The sequence below is a fragment of the Lissotriton helveticus genome, chromosome 9 (genome assembly GCF_964261635.1).
Source record: "Lissotriton helveticus chromosome 9, aLisHel1.1, whole genome shotgun sequence".
Classification (NCBI taxonomy): domain Eukaryota; kingdom Metazoa; phylum Chordata; class Amphibia; order Caudata; family Salamandridae; genus Lissotriton; species Lissotriton helveticus.
In genome coordinates this window covers 1,216,803,537-1,216,818,851 of record NC_136070.1, presented here as the reverse complement: position 1 = coordinate 1,216,818,851, position 15,315 = coordinate 1,216,803,537, and the positions used below count along the sequence as shown (strand labels likewise).

At 47.1% G+C, this 15,315-nt stretch overlaps 1 protein-coding gene across 1 annotated transcript in view; it reads left to right on the top strand.

Annotated features, from left to right (window-relative positions):
* The window catches only part of EFCAB12 (EF-hand calcium binding domain 12), a 150,352-nt gene that overhangs the window by 119,957 nt on the left and 15,080 nt on the right, over positions 1–15,315 (top strand). Inside the window, exon 8 of the mRNA XM_078662392.1 lies at positions 14,038–14,163. Coding sequence (XP_078518518.1) covers positions 14,038–14,163 — 126 coding nt within the window. The remainder of the gene's footprint in view (positions 1–14,037; positions 14,164–15,315) is intronic.

Sequence of the window (15,315 nt, the reverse complement as noted above, 5' to 3'; positions counted from 1 at the left end):
TCTAAGACCTGCCTCTTCCCCTTGAATTCCCGTTGCGCCCAGCCTGCAGTGCTGGACGACCTGCGTTGGGAACCGGATTGCCTGCAGTATCTTGGAGTGCACATATATCACACCCATTCGCTCCTTTATGAGGGGAATGTGGGTAGGGCCTTGAGGGGCATTAGAGGTAGCATGCGGTTTTGGCGCGTCCTCCCGTTGTCAGTAGCAGGGCGAATTGCGTTGCTGAAAATGGTGGTCCTGCCACGCCTTCTATATTTTTTCCGCACGCTGCCGGTGTGGATACCGCCCTCCTTCTTCCGAACTTTGAGGTCTGAGGTGATAGGTTTTATCTGGGGCACTGGGAGGCAACGCATAGCCCTGAACACTTTGCTTAGATCTCGGGAGGAGGGCGGCCTGGCAGTGCCAGACTTCGAATGGTATTATTTGGCTGCCCAGCTTCAATGGCTCACGCAGATGGTGGCGCGGGAGTTTAGAGGACCGGACGGACCGCAGGGGCGGGTTGTACAGCGTCATGTCCTATCCTTTATTGTGCTCCAACAGGAGCTTCAATTGGAGCGTCTGACTCTTGAGGAGCGTACCCTTCGCCGATGCTGGCTACGTAGTCACCGGCGGGTGGGGTGTCGCATCCCGTATGTGCCGGAGATTTCCTTGGGCATGTGTACTGCCCTCCCGCATGGCGGAGACTGGTCGGCGCTTGCCTGTTGGGAGGACCTTGGTGTTCACATGCTAGGGGATCTATACCGGGACGGCACTTTGATGTCGTTTGGCGCTCTGCAGGAGACCTTCGGTCTGCCGCGGGGTGACTTCTTGTTACATGCGGCTTTGGTTACGGGGATCCAGAGGCGTTGGAGGATGGGACTGGTGGAACCCCCCACGTCGCTGGGTTGCCAGTATGTCGTGATGGCGGCTGGCACTTATAAGGCCATCACATGTCTGTACCGGAGGCTGGCGCTGGCTGATCCTCCCCCCTTGGACGGGCTGCGGGAGCGCTGGGAGGTCGACCTTGGTCGACAAATACCGGAGACAACCTGGCCTCAGCTTGTGCGCAGGGCCTGGAAGGGCACCCGTAATGTTCGGTTCCAGATGGTTCAATATTACACACTCCATAGGGCGTACTGGACACCTGCCAAAATTCGACGGATCTTTGGAGGTGAGCAATCGTTATGTCCGCGCTGTGCTGCGGAGGACGCTGATTTTGCGCATATGTTCTGGACGTGCACAGGGCTTGGGGCCTATTGGACTGATGTTTTCGCTTGCCTGAACACGGTTACGGGTCGACAGGTGTATGTAGACGCGGGCGCTTGCCTGCTACTTTGGTTTCCCCATACTCCCGCCACTAAAATCACTAGCGAATTTTACGATTTGGGGTTCATTATGGCCAAGAGGGAACTTACTTTACATTGGAAGGCGAGAGGGGGCCCTAACTTCCAGAGGTGGAGACGGTGCTTTGCGCAGTGGGCTGCGTGCGAAGGCTCTCTCCGGCTGCAACTAGCTAGGCGTATGGCTGACGATAAGGCGCTAGATACTGCCAGGGCGTGGAACGCGTTAGTAACGGATTTGCGATCACTCTTAGAGGATGATGAAAGAGATGCGACTGGAGGGGTGGTGGATTGGGGGGGGCATGAGGCAGGGGGAGGTGGGGACCGATACGGCGGGAGGAGAGGGTTAGAGGGGGAGCCCGGATGCATGACAAGTACAGACTGCATGGGTCACTGGAGCCTCGGACCGGAGTGAAGGTCCTGTGCTGAGCTAGATAGCCCCCTGGCCATTGACGGGCACATGAGCTGAGGAGAAGTTTCGTCTGCTAGCTATAAGCTGGAGCTGTCAAGTTATCCCAGGACCATAGAGGCACACTGACAAGGGGGGTGTGGGGGTAGAGGGGGAGGTTTGACGTATTGGATAGGGATGGATGCGAAAGTTTGCTAGAAGTGTCATCGCTGTGTGTGATATAAACAGGCGGGAATGTGACTTAAGATGTATGCTGTGTGCACAAACTCAATAAAAACAGTTTACAAAAAAAAAAAATAATAATGCATAAACGGGTCACTTATGCAATGTGGGAAAGCATGATATCATACTGGCAATGTGGAAACCGGCAATTGTTATTGCCTCTTGTGTTTGCATCCTCTGTCAGTATAAGCTCTGACTGCACTGGCTTAAACCATTAAATTAGGATCTAATTTTGATCCAGCTCAGCCAAAGCTTTTTGAAGCTACTCCCACCATTACTGGTATAATTGTTGAACCTTTCCATTTCCTCTGCCAAGACGAAAAGGCAACAAAGAGATGAGACAGAGGTTTCCAGGCTTTGCAGCATCCAATGAAGACCTTTTGAGGAGGGGTACTACAACTGCATGCTTTTGGCAAAGAAGCTTGCAGTGGTAGTACCCCTGCTCCAAAAGTCTTCATTGGATGCTGCCAAGCCTGAAAACCTCCCTCTCATCTCTTTATTGCCTTTCGTCTCTAAACTGGTCGAAAATATATCAATCGCCAGCTCTCGTCTTTTATTGAGGCCCATAATATTCTTCATGCCTCCCAGTTCGGCTTTTGACCTCAATATAGCACGAAATCTGCACCTTTTGCTGACAACAGAGGAACTCAGATGGACGCTGGCCTGGGCTGGAACCACTGTTGTGATCTTGCTAGATCACAGCATGGCTTTTGACACAGTTTTACACAAAATCTTGCTGACTCGGCTATAAGACTGTGGGATTAGAGATAAGGCCCTGACTTGGTTCGCCTACTTCTCTAAAGGCCGGATCTTTCAGGTCCTGGACAAACCCTATTTTTCTGAGACATTTACATTCAAGATTGGAGTCCCTCGGGGCTTGTCCCTGCACCCGTTCATCTTTTGGCAGATCTTGTATAGTATTTTGGCTTTACTCTTTTCTTGCATGCCAATATGACACCTATTTTCTCCTTTCCATGGAACATGGATGTACTGCAGCACTCTTTAGGTATTGCATCCTCGTTGTCTCCAAACAGATGGGGATGAATTTTCTGTATCTTAATGGAGGAAAAACGGAGTTGCTGGTTGTGGGCAGTCAGCCGACACTCTTGTCTCTGGCTGGGTGGCTAGAGGAGCTCGACTATCTTCCGTCACCTGAGCCTGCAGTAATTGACCTCAGGATCTGATTTGATAATGAGCTAAGGATATACCTCTAGACCAAAATACTGTCTGGGTATTGTTTTGGCGTACACCATAGTCTGAAAAAGATCTTACTGGCTTTACCCAACCATCTGCAAAAGACCATAGTCCAGACAACTATCATCTCCCGCCTGGACTATGGCAACATACCCTGTTTGGGTGTCTCGCAGTCGTCCCTTAAAACGACTGCAGATGATACAAAATGCTGCAGTGTGGCTGCTACTCCACATGCCTAAATATTATTTAATGTTCGCTTAGTTGCCCTTTTTCCACAGGCTTCCTGTGGAAAAAAGGCTTAAGTTCAAGGCATTATGCATTGCATACAGGGCCTTCTCACACTCAGGGCCTAGGTTCATCAGAGGAGTGATTTGACCATATGAGCCCTCTATGGCTCTGCAGTCAGCAACGTCCAATTAAGTAATACAACCTTAGAAGATCCAGAGCTGGAGGATGCCCATTCAGTTAGCTGGCCTCCAAACTCTGAACTCGCTTCCTCTTCAGCACCAGCTTAGTCCACGTGAAGCATTGATAGGCAAATATCTCAAAATATTGTTTTTTTAAGTCAGAATCACTGTGTAAATTTGAACTGTATCAGTGCTGGGAAACTCTGGTTGGGTGGCTAAAAGCTTTATAAATACTAAGCACATGCATGATGGAAATTGGAATCATCTAGGCATGTGGAAGCTGTCAATACTAGCTATTGCCAATGCACAGTCATCACTCACAAAACAAATGCACTGCATAAGAGGAAAAGTAACTTCCTCAAAAACCAGTGCTTTTTTATCTGACTCTTCACCCGTCACAATTGTTTGGAAATACCTGCACAACAGACTTAACTAGAAAAGGGTTCTGAAAAGAATGTAGCCACTTACCGTTGGGTTCAGAGACAGTGCTCCCTCTCTCTCTCACACACACCAGCTCTCCCTCTAGTCATGCACCTCCAACCCATTTCCCATTTGCTTTTTCTGCCCATGTGAGGTTGTGGCTCAGCATATGCATATTGAAGGATCAGCTGGGTGGGTGCTCATTTATATAGGTGTCTTGTTAAGCTCTGTAGTCTTACAATAACTGCTGGAAGCTGAAATATACAGAAAGAGAAAGAGTGATGGTAGAATAATAGATACACAAAAGACCATAAGAGGCTAATCAATTTGATGGGAACCACAAATCGACATTTTCAATTTCATGCAATAGCGGGAGGTGTTTAGGAAAATGTTTCTTGAACACTTAGTTTTGAGGTGCATGACTAAAGTGGAGGCAGTATTGCTTTCTTCTGAGTTGGGGCTCCAATGAGTACTCCAGGTGACCTTCTACCATGTTTGTGTTGATTATATAGGCAATCTGTTGATTGAACTGGAATTGTGGGATCAGAATGTCCCCTGCATGATGTACAGTCATGTCCACTGCCCTGTGTGCATGGGCTGCATACCTGTGATCCTGGTTTTTAGGTCTCGCCTGAGCCAGTGCATGCGCTGCTCCGGCAAGACTTTTAGTAAGTGGGCTTCAAAAAGCCGACCACAGCTTTTTGTGTGGCCTAGAGCGTGCAGTTACGAGCACAGGCACCATCTGGCTTTCCTGTCTCATCATGGCTCATTAAGCGCATCGCTCGCGGGCACCATTACAGCCCGCGATCACTTTCACTTTCACAGCCACGTCACTTTCACGGCCACGCGGCCAATGCTTGCTTACTCTTCCACTGGGATGTTGTTTATCCCTCCCCACTGTTGACCACTTTTTATTACACTCATATTTAGTACCGGGAGCGGAACAAACACTCATTTACACCTTCAACATTAGTAAATTAGCGTAAGTTTCTAGGACTTCTGAGTCTGTGTGCATTCTCTTACTGCTGAAGGTTCACATCTGCTACTCTGTCACGATTTCTATATTCCCTGCAAGGCTTGCCATACACAGAGTAAACCATTCTACAGAGAGCTAATCCAGTTTCCAATATAATGTGTCACACTGTGGTAAATAAATAAATAATACCCTATTTTTGACTAGACTTATAGCATAACAGATAGCTCAATAAATAAGAGTCAAGATTCGAGGTAGTAGGAGTTTCTGCAGGTTTATTACAGCATAAGGACAGGATCAGGACAACCTGCATAGGAACAGAATGACAGGGCCCAGCAGGACAACTGGGGCCCAACAGGGGAAAAGAGGCCCAGCAGCTGCTGGGGCTAGGTCTGGGATGAGCGCGCTAACATTCAATAACAAAACACAGGCATATATACATAGTGCAAACACATAGCATTACATTGCAGTAGGCGTAGCAGTGGGTGGAGCAGAAGGCGTAACGCGTAGCAGTCGCGAAAGATAACAGTAAAAATGGGTGTAACTGGGAGTATACATAGACATGTGATGCAAACGTAACAGAATATGTCATGAATGGGCGGAAACATAGGAGGGGGCTACCTAAGGAGCCGGGACCTCTAACCTAATGGTGCGCGAAAACTGGCAATGACGTATTACTAGGAGAAGCTGGGGGCTACGAACTCTGTGCTAGGAGCAGAGACTAAAGTCTGGAGGGTCGGAGCGACATGTACCTAAACCCTATCTGGTATCTAATGTTTAGGGAACATGTTGATATAAACTAGAAGTCATGAGGGGAGAAGCTAACTTGATTCTAAGACTGGACCATGCATTATTCTACATGTAGTGCGTGATGAAGAATACTAAATGACCATTAAATACAGTATTTCTCTAACGTGGAGCCGAGTAGGCTAGACAATGACGGAAACTATTGATGCAGTTCAGTAGCTTAGGAATGCAGAGAGGAGGACTGAACTGATAGCTGGAACTATAACATACTTTTGGCAGACTCAGAGGCAGAGCCAAGCTGCACCGGGCACTGCGAGGCAGGAAGTAAGTGAAGGGTCGAGGATACAGGTGGGGGCTGTATTGCTCCTCAGCGAGGCTTTCAGGAGACAGAAGCTGAATCCAGGGTCCGGGCCCTTTTGAGGCCTGGAAACGGGGACTTTATAATGGAATAACGTGCACACTGAGAAACGTGGCAACATTACTTTACATAGGCCTGATATTCGTAGTTTTCACGAGGACTGGAAAATGACATACCAGAGGTGGACACAACTGTAATTGCGTCATTAATCGGACATGGGGAATAACATATGCATATTGGTCATGCACACATAACATATGATGGATGAGGCGTAGGGACACAGAACATGGCAAAATTTACTTTTCCACAACACACATAGACACCACCGAGCTGCTGCCCCACCAATGCATGACTTGCTCTACACCACCTCCTCATTGTAAGACATACTCAACACACATCCGTTCCCCGTCCCTCTGCCGGACTTATGTGCCAAACTATTTGCTCTGCACATTTACCTGTAGGGCATCACCTAAGCGCAGCCCCCTCCCCGGTGCACCCAGGACGTGCCCACACAACAGGAGAGCATGCTCTCTCTCTCTTTCCTCCGCAGGCTGAGCAGTTCGCCCTACCTGCACGGCAAGCGCCACGCTCAGCTTTCCCCTCCCTGCAAGTGCAGCCAGCAAACACACAACACACCACTACATCCCCGGTGAGCTACCGATACACTGCCCTCTCAGCAATGCACAACTTTTCACCATGATCCCTGCACACTGACTGAACCATCCCGCCCCTCCCCCTAACACATGCCTTCTCTGGCACAGCATACCTCCCCAGGCAGCCTGTCTCCTCCTCTGCAGAGTGCCCCTTCCCAGTGAATGACTCCCACTTCTCTGCAGGGCATGAAACCCACACCCCAGTGCATGCACCGAGGGCTCGGTCGCACCTGATCTCTTTGATGCTCTCCAGCTTGCACATGATCTCCTGCTCATCAGCCATGCTCTCCAGCCAGCGCCCCAAATAAATACAAAAATAAAATAAAAAGAAGAGTGCTTGCACTGCCACAGCCAGCGAGCGGCCTCATGGGAAATGTAGTGTACCGATGAGCTCTTCCGCTGGAGAAAGGCAGCTTATGGACTACAAGTCCCGTCTTCTTTTGGAGCATAGCTCCACTTCCTGTGCCAGTACCTTTGAAGGCAAGAAGAGGGTTACAGATTTATGACAATTTATTTTGTGCCAAGACTGATAGAGCGCAGTGGCCGTTATAGAAAACAAAATATTCAGTGAATCCCTATGCCGCAAACTCCTGTGTTTAATACAACTAAGTGGAGACTTACTTTGTGTGTAATAAATGTACCAATACCTAGCCGCTTACATCTATATACTCAACATGCGAGGCCACCTAATTTTAGGCTGGATGGTCGCGAGTTGTAAACTAAAATCCTGATTTACTTTTCTACCACGTAAAACGACTTCTAGTGCATAGTTGTCAAGATTTCAGATTGGTTATGTGTAACGGTCCAATGTTTCCAGTGGATAGCTGCCAAGTATTCAGATCCCTAATATGTGACATTTCTATTGTTTCAAGTGACTTATGATTGACATTCCACAACATAATGTGTGACACTTCGAAAAATATTTTATGCTGTGTTAAAATGAGTTGCATATTCATTGTGCTTTAAGTTATAGGTTGGGACCTCGTAGCATTATAAATTCAGAAGTCATTAATCACCTCTCCTTACCTCATGCCATCCAGGAATCTATTCCATTACTGTCTGGCTAAACTCATAGACATCTTCAGTGACTGAATTAATCAATATGGTTTCTTAATGTAAACAAATGCATTTGCTGCCGATTACTTTAACTTGGATTGATCTTACATTTAAAATATACATTTATTTTATATGCTGTTATCTGAAGGTGAAGACAATCAAAACTAACAACAACAATTTCTTTATTGTATGATTACCTAACATCATTTACAAATACAATACCATACATCATAGATAAAAGCATCTGAGAGGAAAGGCAAGATGCAAGATAAACAAGCATTGGTATAGCCAATAGGCCTCACCTTTGGGACCTTATTAGTGTTTAGTTATCCAGCACAATATCCTTTGTGCAACAACGTCAAGGGTTGCATGGCTAAACACTTATAAGGCCCTAAAGGCGAGACCTATTGGCTATGCCAATGCTTGTTTAGATTTCTGGTAATGCCACAAACTATTCCGGCATGTGTGCATTGAAATAGGCCCAGTATGTGTCAATGTTTTTTCCTGGACCTAGTTCCGAAATGGGAGGAGTGCATCAAGTGCATAGTGCCAGGGGACTACAGTCCCTGTGGCGGGTTTTGATACGTGGTGTACAGTAGTGGCCCTATATCTTTTTATTGAATTTTAGTGACATGCTTTTTATCTGCAAGACACAAATGCGTGATTACAGACTAACGTTCCACTGCTTACATTGAACCAGGAACCCTGAACTCAACATCCTGTGCAACGTACATGTGTGAGTGCTAGATGTGACAGTGTGCCATGCATTCCATTTTGGAAGCCCATAGCCTGGACCAGAGTATACGATGGAGGAGTAGTTGCTTTCTTCAGGCAGCATACATGTATTGCTGCCATCTCCTAGACCAGTGGTTCCCAAACTTTTTTGACCCGTGGCTCCCTTGACCGGGTTGGCGGTTGGCCATGGCTCCCCACCATTTTTTTGCTGGTGGGCCAGGCAGCGCACTGTGCTAGGCACGGATTTTTGGCTTGAGTGTTTTAGGCCACGCCCCTTGAGACCCCCCCGGTTTTTTTCATCCCACTTGGGGCCCTGCATTTGCATGGATGTAGGAGTGCTTCTCCCAACAAATTTTACCTAGAATTCTGGATGAGTTTTTCAGTACAAACTGTAGGAAACGTGCAGTATTACCTTGTTAACTCTTTGTTCTTACTATGAAGCTCATAAAGGGGAGAGAATGCCACACCCTGGCGCATCAGTTTACCAGGTGTGAAACACGGGGGTTGGGGGGAGATAATTGAGGCTCAGAGTGTCCTGCCACTGTGATCTCTTATCAAAGGTGATCTACGCGCACTTTACTTAAGAATAGGATGGAAGTTACATGTAAAAGGTTACAAAGGAGTGGCAAGGAATTTGAGGATTATTCCTCAGGTTCTGCGCTCTTGTCTCACATTTATTGATAGATTTTAACCAAATACTTCCCTATTTAACAATCCTGATGTAGTTAACACGGCTGATGCCACGAGTTGGCGTGCGCCAGGTGCTGGATCTGTCACGTGTCTAGTTCCCTACAGGATATTATAATTAAAGTGTAAAACAGGTTTCGCCCTATGAAGGGCCCCACTTCAGTGTGTTGACCTGGGCCCCGCTACAACTACTGACATGTCTGGGCACAGCCAGAAAAGGTTTAAGCCATAGTCCGTTGTTTCCTAAATAGCGGGGGCTCTTTGAGAACCCTTCAAACTTCTCAGACACTACATACCACGAAAGGTGTCTGTCTTTATGCTCAATCAAAGAGTCACAATTTATTATTTTTTGGACCAGGCATGCCAATCTGAAGTGACACCTGCCTTCCAAGTGTAGCTGCTGCAGTGTGATGCGGACTGGAGACAAGCAGTCACAAAGCGTAAATGCAGAACATTATGTAGCGTTGTGACCATGATGAGCGTAAGGTGCACCAGCCAGAACAGAACTGTCATAATCCAGCCTAGGATTGAGGATTAAAGCACAGAGCTCAGGTCTCCTGGGTAGCCCGCAGTAATCTTTGGTGGTGTTGGGTACTCTATTGTATAGCATGGGAAAGCAGGACATGTTGCATGGGCAGGGATTTGCTGGGACTGCAGCCGGTGATGGAGGGGATGTGTTTTTAGCTGGAAAGGGGCGGGGGTACAGCTGCCCAGTCCGGTCGGGCACTCTTGAAGAGTGTGTGTGGTGGGGATGAGCTTGTCGCAGCCTGTGATTGCAGGAATGGGGGTGGGAGGTGGAGAGAGGGCGCTCTGCGCCAATGTTTTGAAGCACGTGCCATGCGTGTTGAAGGTGGCATTTCTTTCAAGCCCCCCCACATCCTGCGCAGCGCCCCTGGCTTCTCATCACGCACCGGGCTGCCGCGGCGCACACTTTGGGAACCACTGTCCTAGAGGGTAGGACGAGCACCAGATGCTATTGTGAGGAAAGAGGAAACAGACTTTCCTTGGAAGTGCAGGGCCCTTCTTCAGCTGTGAATGACTCTGACTACAGAGGCTATTAGTTAGATGACAGGAGTACAGTGTGAGGCCTGCAGTATCTGTTAGGGAAAGGAGCCCTTCGAAATGTTACAGATTCTTGTGTCTCTTCCTGAACTCTGTGAGGAGGGATCATAAATAGTAGGGTGCAGCCTGCTCTCACCTCTTTGTACTTCTGTGGTGGGCACACCACCTGGAGACTGTCCTGCTGGTCAGAGCATCCTTACGGGCACAGGTCTGGCCTGGACAAATAAAAGTGGACCTCACCAAAATTGGTTCTAAAGACAGACCTACAATACACATCCTTCATCTGCAAAATTGGTCAAACATTTGGGGCCCATGTCCAATCGTTGTACGTTGTTGTGGTCTCTTCTATGCATAATAGTACTCCGGGACTATTATGCTGCCAAGGATTGGTGTCGCACTGACAGCCAACTCCTCAGAGGTGAGGGAATATTGCCTGGAATCCAATCTGAATGCAGAATTACTGGACTGTCCTGGGTGCCATGATGTCTTGCCTGTGAGCAAGGGACAAGGGAACCAAGCACCAATCCTGAAGGAAGACTGGATCATGGAAGGGACTGTTGTAATAGACCCTGAAGTAGGGTCCGTCTGTCAGATACTAGCTAAGCAAGTGTGCTGAAGGACTAGCGGGTACTGCTGAATTAAGAAACTGCAACCGTTGTCGTTTAGCCCCATCAGTCGCCAGCCACCTCAAGCGGTGTGCCTGTGCGGTATGCCTGATTGAAGCTGAGATATGCATCTGCTGGAGGCCCGTGTGTCTCATAGGGCGAGAAAGCAAAAGACACACAATTGATGGATGGAATGCAGAACAAATCAAAACATTCACCCCCAGTCAAGAGATCTGGGTTAAATCCATCATTCTTTTGCTCACCTTGCCACCCCAGTTTAAACCAAAATATGTGTCGCATAAGCAGACTGGGGGACCATGACATTGTCATGAGGGTCATTGAGTCGGAGCCAGTCCTGAAGATTAAGTGACGTGAGAGGTGCCCTGGGAGCCCCTCGTGAAGAATCAAGGTCATTACCTCTTGGCACTGTGTTGCTGAAGGCAGTATTAGCTTCTGCCATGACTTTGAATTATATTCTGCTGACATGTGGCCGTCACTTTTAAGGGGAAGCACCAAGTACTCACCGGAGTATCGGAGTGAGCTGTGCTCTGAGTCAAGTAACCCCCAAAGTGCAATAGTGAGCTGCGATCTGCAGCTGCTGCATATAAAATGGGCACCAACGAAAGCCTCTGCTCCTGCGACAACTCCTGGAGTGACAATCTGCACAGCTGGCTGCTGTACAACCCCAAGGAAAACTGCTGTGTGCTGCCTGTAGGCTTCCTTCTACCAATGACTTCCCGCTGCCACAGAAAGGTCAAACCGAGGAGTGCTGCCGCTACAAACTTGGTGAGAGACTGAACTTGCCTCGGCCAAAGAGGCTGAGTGTTAATGAAATACCCAGGGGTTGGGCGGCACGAGCTGCATACATAGACCTACATCAAACTCTGAACTTTGAAGGAGGAACCCAGTTAAAGGAGGGTGGAGGGACCCACTAGGGAAAGGTGGAGGCCTAGACGGCAGAGGCCCCTAGATCCCGCAGACTTGCACCTGTGAGCTAGGTATTGGTGTATTATTGAGTGTGTAAAGGAATTCTAAGTTTTCTCTATAATTTCTTTCCATGAAGAGAAGCACTGGGCTGGACATTAATCTAATTGACTTCTGGGGGCATGGCATCGATTATTTAGCCTAAGTAACCCCACACTTACCTCCCTGAGAAACCTGTGACTGTGTGCCTCATTGCCACTGAGATTCAAGTGTGGGAAATGGTGTACTTGGCCCAGTTTGCAGAGACAGTTCACTGGTCTTCAGTGGCAGAAGTCCTCAACTCCCACGGTTGTGGGCCTTTCTCTGAAACTCTAATGATAATGATGTCCAGAGTCCATTCTTTGTTTTTAACCTTGCCATGGAACCTACTGTTAGTTAAATGCCCCATATGGGTTTCCATGTTTTACTTTGCCCTTTCTTCATCCCTCAGCCCAAAAGTAAGCCAGTTGGATATTGCTCCTCACACCCACAAGGAGCAGAACTCAATGGAGAAGTAAGACACATCGGTAGGTGAGAGTCCCGGTATCTTACCTAGGGATATCCCAGAGTTAGGGACTACACCCTAAGAAGCCTTACCAACTCTTCTCATTACAAACGAATGTGTTGATCAATACCATTTCAGAATGTCATGCCTTGGTGTTTTGCTTTTTTTTGTGGGCCAGTCACCCCTGTCTGCTCCATGGCCTCATGAGCGGTGTTTGGCAGAAACTATTCGAAGATTCCTAATGGGGTGCTTAGGCCACTTTTTGCAAGTCTGCTGGGCCTTTGTTCTAATAGTATCTTAAAGCTCCTCCTATCATCCATTGGAAGCCAATGGAGTTTTTTCAGTGCTGGTTTCAGGGTGTCAAACTTTCAAAGGTTAAGGCATAGCCTTAAATTCTATCAGATTCTTGGAAGGCCACACATTACACTAGTCTTGGTGCCCATGACAAGACAGAACGTTTTGTAAGTTCAGAATGATGCGAGGTTTTTGCATGAGAGAAATAATTTTGGTTTGAATGGAGAGTAACATGTTGACACTTCTAACCACAGTGTTAATTAGAGTGTTGCATCAGAGGTTTGAGTTGAAGATGTCCCCATTCTTTTATCTTTCTGCATATCTGAAAAAGTACACTCCAGTCTAGAAGACCCTAAGACAGGAAGAGAAGTACTGTTTTTCGCCCGCAGAGGCCATATATTTGCAAATAACTCATGGTCTTTCTCCAGTGGGTGAACAATGATGGTTTGGAGTGCAGTCCCAAGTGATTGCCAGTAGCTGGGATTTATTCAAGCATTCCTTCCATCATTTTGGTGTTTATTGCTGTACACATTCAAGTGTGATCTGTTGGCTAGATGTCGATCCTATGCTCATGTATCCAAGTATGCTGAAACTGGTCTGTGGTTGTTTGTGTTTTTGTCTGGAGGGAACCTAGCCTGGCAGTTCTTGCTGGATTGCTGGACTGTACCTATTGGAGCAGGCCCAAGGCTGATTTGCATGTGGATGGTCTCTGTATAAATTGGCATAGTGGGTGAAAAATGATGAACTGGAATACAGCCCAGATCGCCACTGGACTACTGAATCACCAGTGGCTGGGATTACTTCGAACCTTCCTTTTATAACATTGTTGTTTGTTACAGCAGATGAAAGGGTAGCATGTATTAATACTCCCAGATTTCCTACCAGTTTGATAAGTATGGGAAAAGGCCCATACGCATTAGGCCAGAGGCATCTGTCCCAACAGTTTGGAGAGCATTGCATTAGCAGGATCTCTGATTTTGATTAATTCAGCTTCAGATCGAAACGCGACTTGGCCTAGGCATGGGGGCTGTGGCAAACCCATCTCTGATCGAATGGAAAAAAACATTGATATGTATATGTTGGGGGGAAAAGACGACTTATAAAGTACAGGGTTGCCCCAAAAAGATTTGGAAAATACGGAAGCCATGGCTAGCATGGGCTTTTACTATCTGATCCACAATGATCCCCTATGGTGGGTGTACGGGTTGCGAAACCGGAAGAGTCCCACAATAATGTATGAGAATATGCTACATTTATTTGATTGTCCACCACTGTCGTTCAAGTATGATGCTAACGTCACATTGAATATACTACTACGTTTTGCTGCTCAACAATGTCTTTGTATTGTAATTAAGAAAATGTTAATAAACATATGTATTTAAAAAAAAAATAGCTTGAGATCACCTCACATCTTTATTTTCTCTGCAGTTCCTCCTACCCCACTAGGAAGCACGCCCGGAAGGTGAAATCGTTAGTCAGGGGGAAGTACCACTCAGACCACAACAGCACTTTGAAGTGCTGGACGACATTTGAGGAGTATCAGGAAATGACCAAGTAAGTAGATAAATATTTGTGCAAGAAAGTGTGCTCTTCTGTATCTCTTTTTAGTCACTAATCTATTTTATGGTGCAACAGCAGTCTGTGCATTTAAGGGTCCTGGGTTCTTCAAACTATTTTAAACTATTGACTTATCACGGGACTGCCTATGGTCTGAGTGACTGGTTTCCCATCCTATCTTCTATGTCCCCAATTTCCTTCCTCTCCCCTATACCTTTACCAATCATTTACTTTGTAGCAAAGCCTTTTTTTGGGGACCCTGTGCAAGCACTCTTTGAGCCCGCCTTCCACCCATTTAGTCAGCCTTGAATACAAAGTCTTCTTTAAACACATTGTGCTGACGTTTTTTATGTTGCAAAGAACAAGCTACTTACATGCAGTAACAATCTTCCCGGCGGATACTCTTTCTATCTACAGATTCCTCTCCTCTTGAACCTCCTCCAAATGCCAGACTGGATCAGGATACTTGAACTAGCTCTCCTGCACTGAAAGGTGGCACATTGGTTCCAACTTGACTTCAGGAGCCACTCTGTGTATGACTCACAAACAAGAAAGTAATGTGACACAGGGCTGGCAAAATGACAATCCCTGCAGACTTTATGGTTGAGACCAGAAGATCCTCTGAGGGTGTGTATCGAAGCCCACATTCTAGCACAGCAGATAGCCATGAAAGACTCCTCCATGGGCAATAGCAAAGATGAAGCTTTGGTCTGGGTGGAAAGGGCCCCTCTGCCCTCCAGAGGCTCCTTTTTGGCAGGACAATAGCAAATATTAATGCACAGATCACATTAGTGAGACATTGTCCACTTCTGAACTGTCTTCCTCTTTTTGGAACCAGAATAGCAAAAGAAAAGCTGTGAGCCCTGCAAGGATCCACTCCTTCTCCTTGGTGAGAAGAGAAGGCAGACAGAATGTTGGAAAAATGAGGCACTGACCCATGTGAAAAAGGATGACTACCTTCGGTGGAATGAAGCCTTGGTTCTAAGGACCAGTTTGTCCAATAAAAATGTGGTAAAAGGACAAACAGGCAAACACTGCTGCTTGCCTACACAACCATCTGAGGTAATGGCAGTCAAGAAAATAGTCTTCATGGTAAGCATCAGAGGACAGTTGGGCATAGGCATCAAAAATGAGAATGAAGGTAAGGCC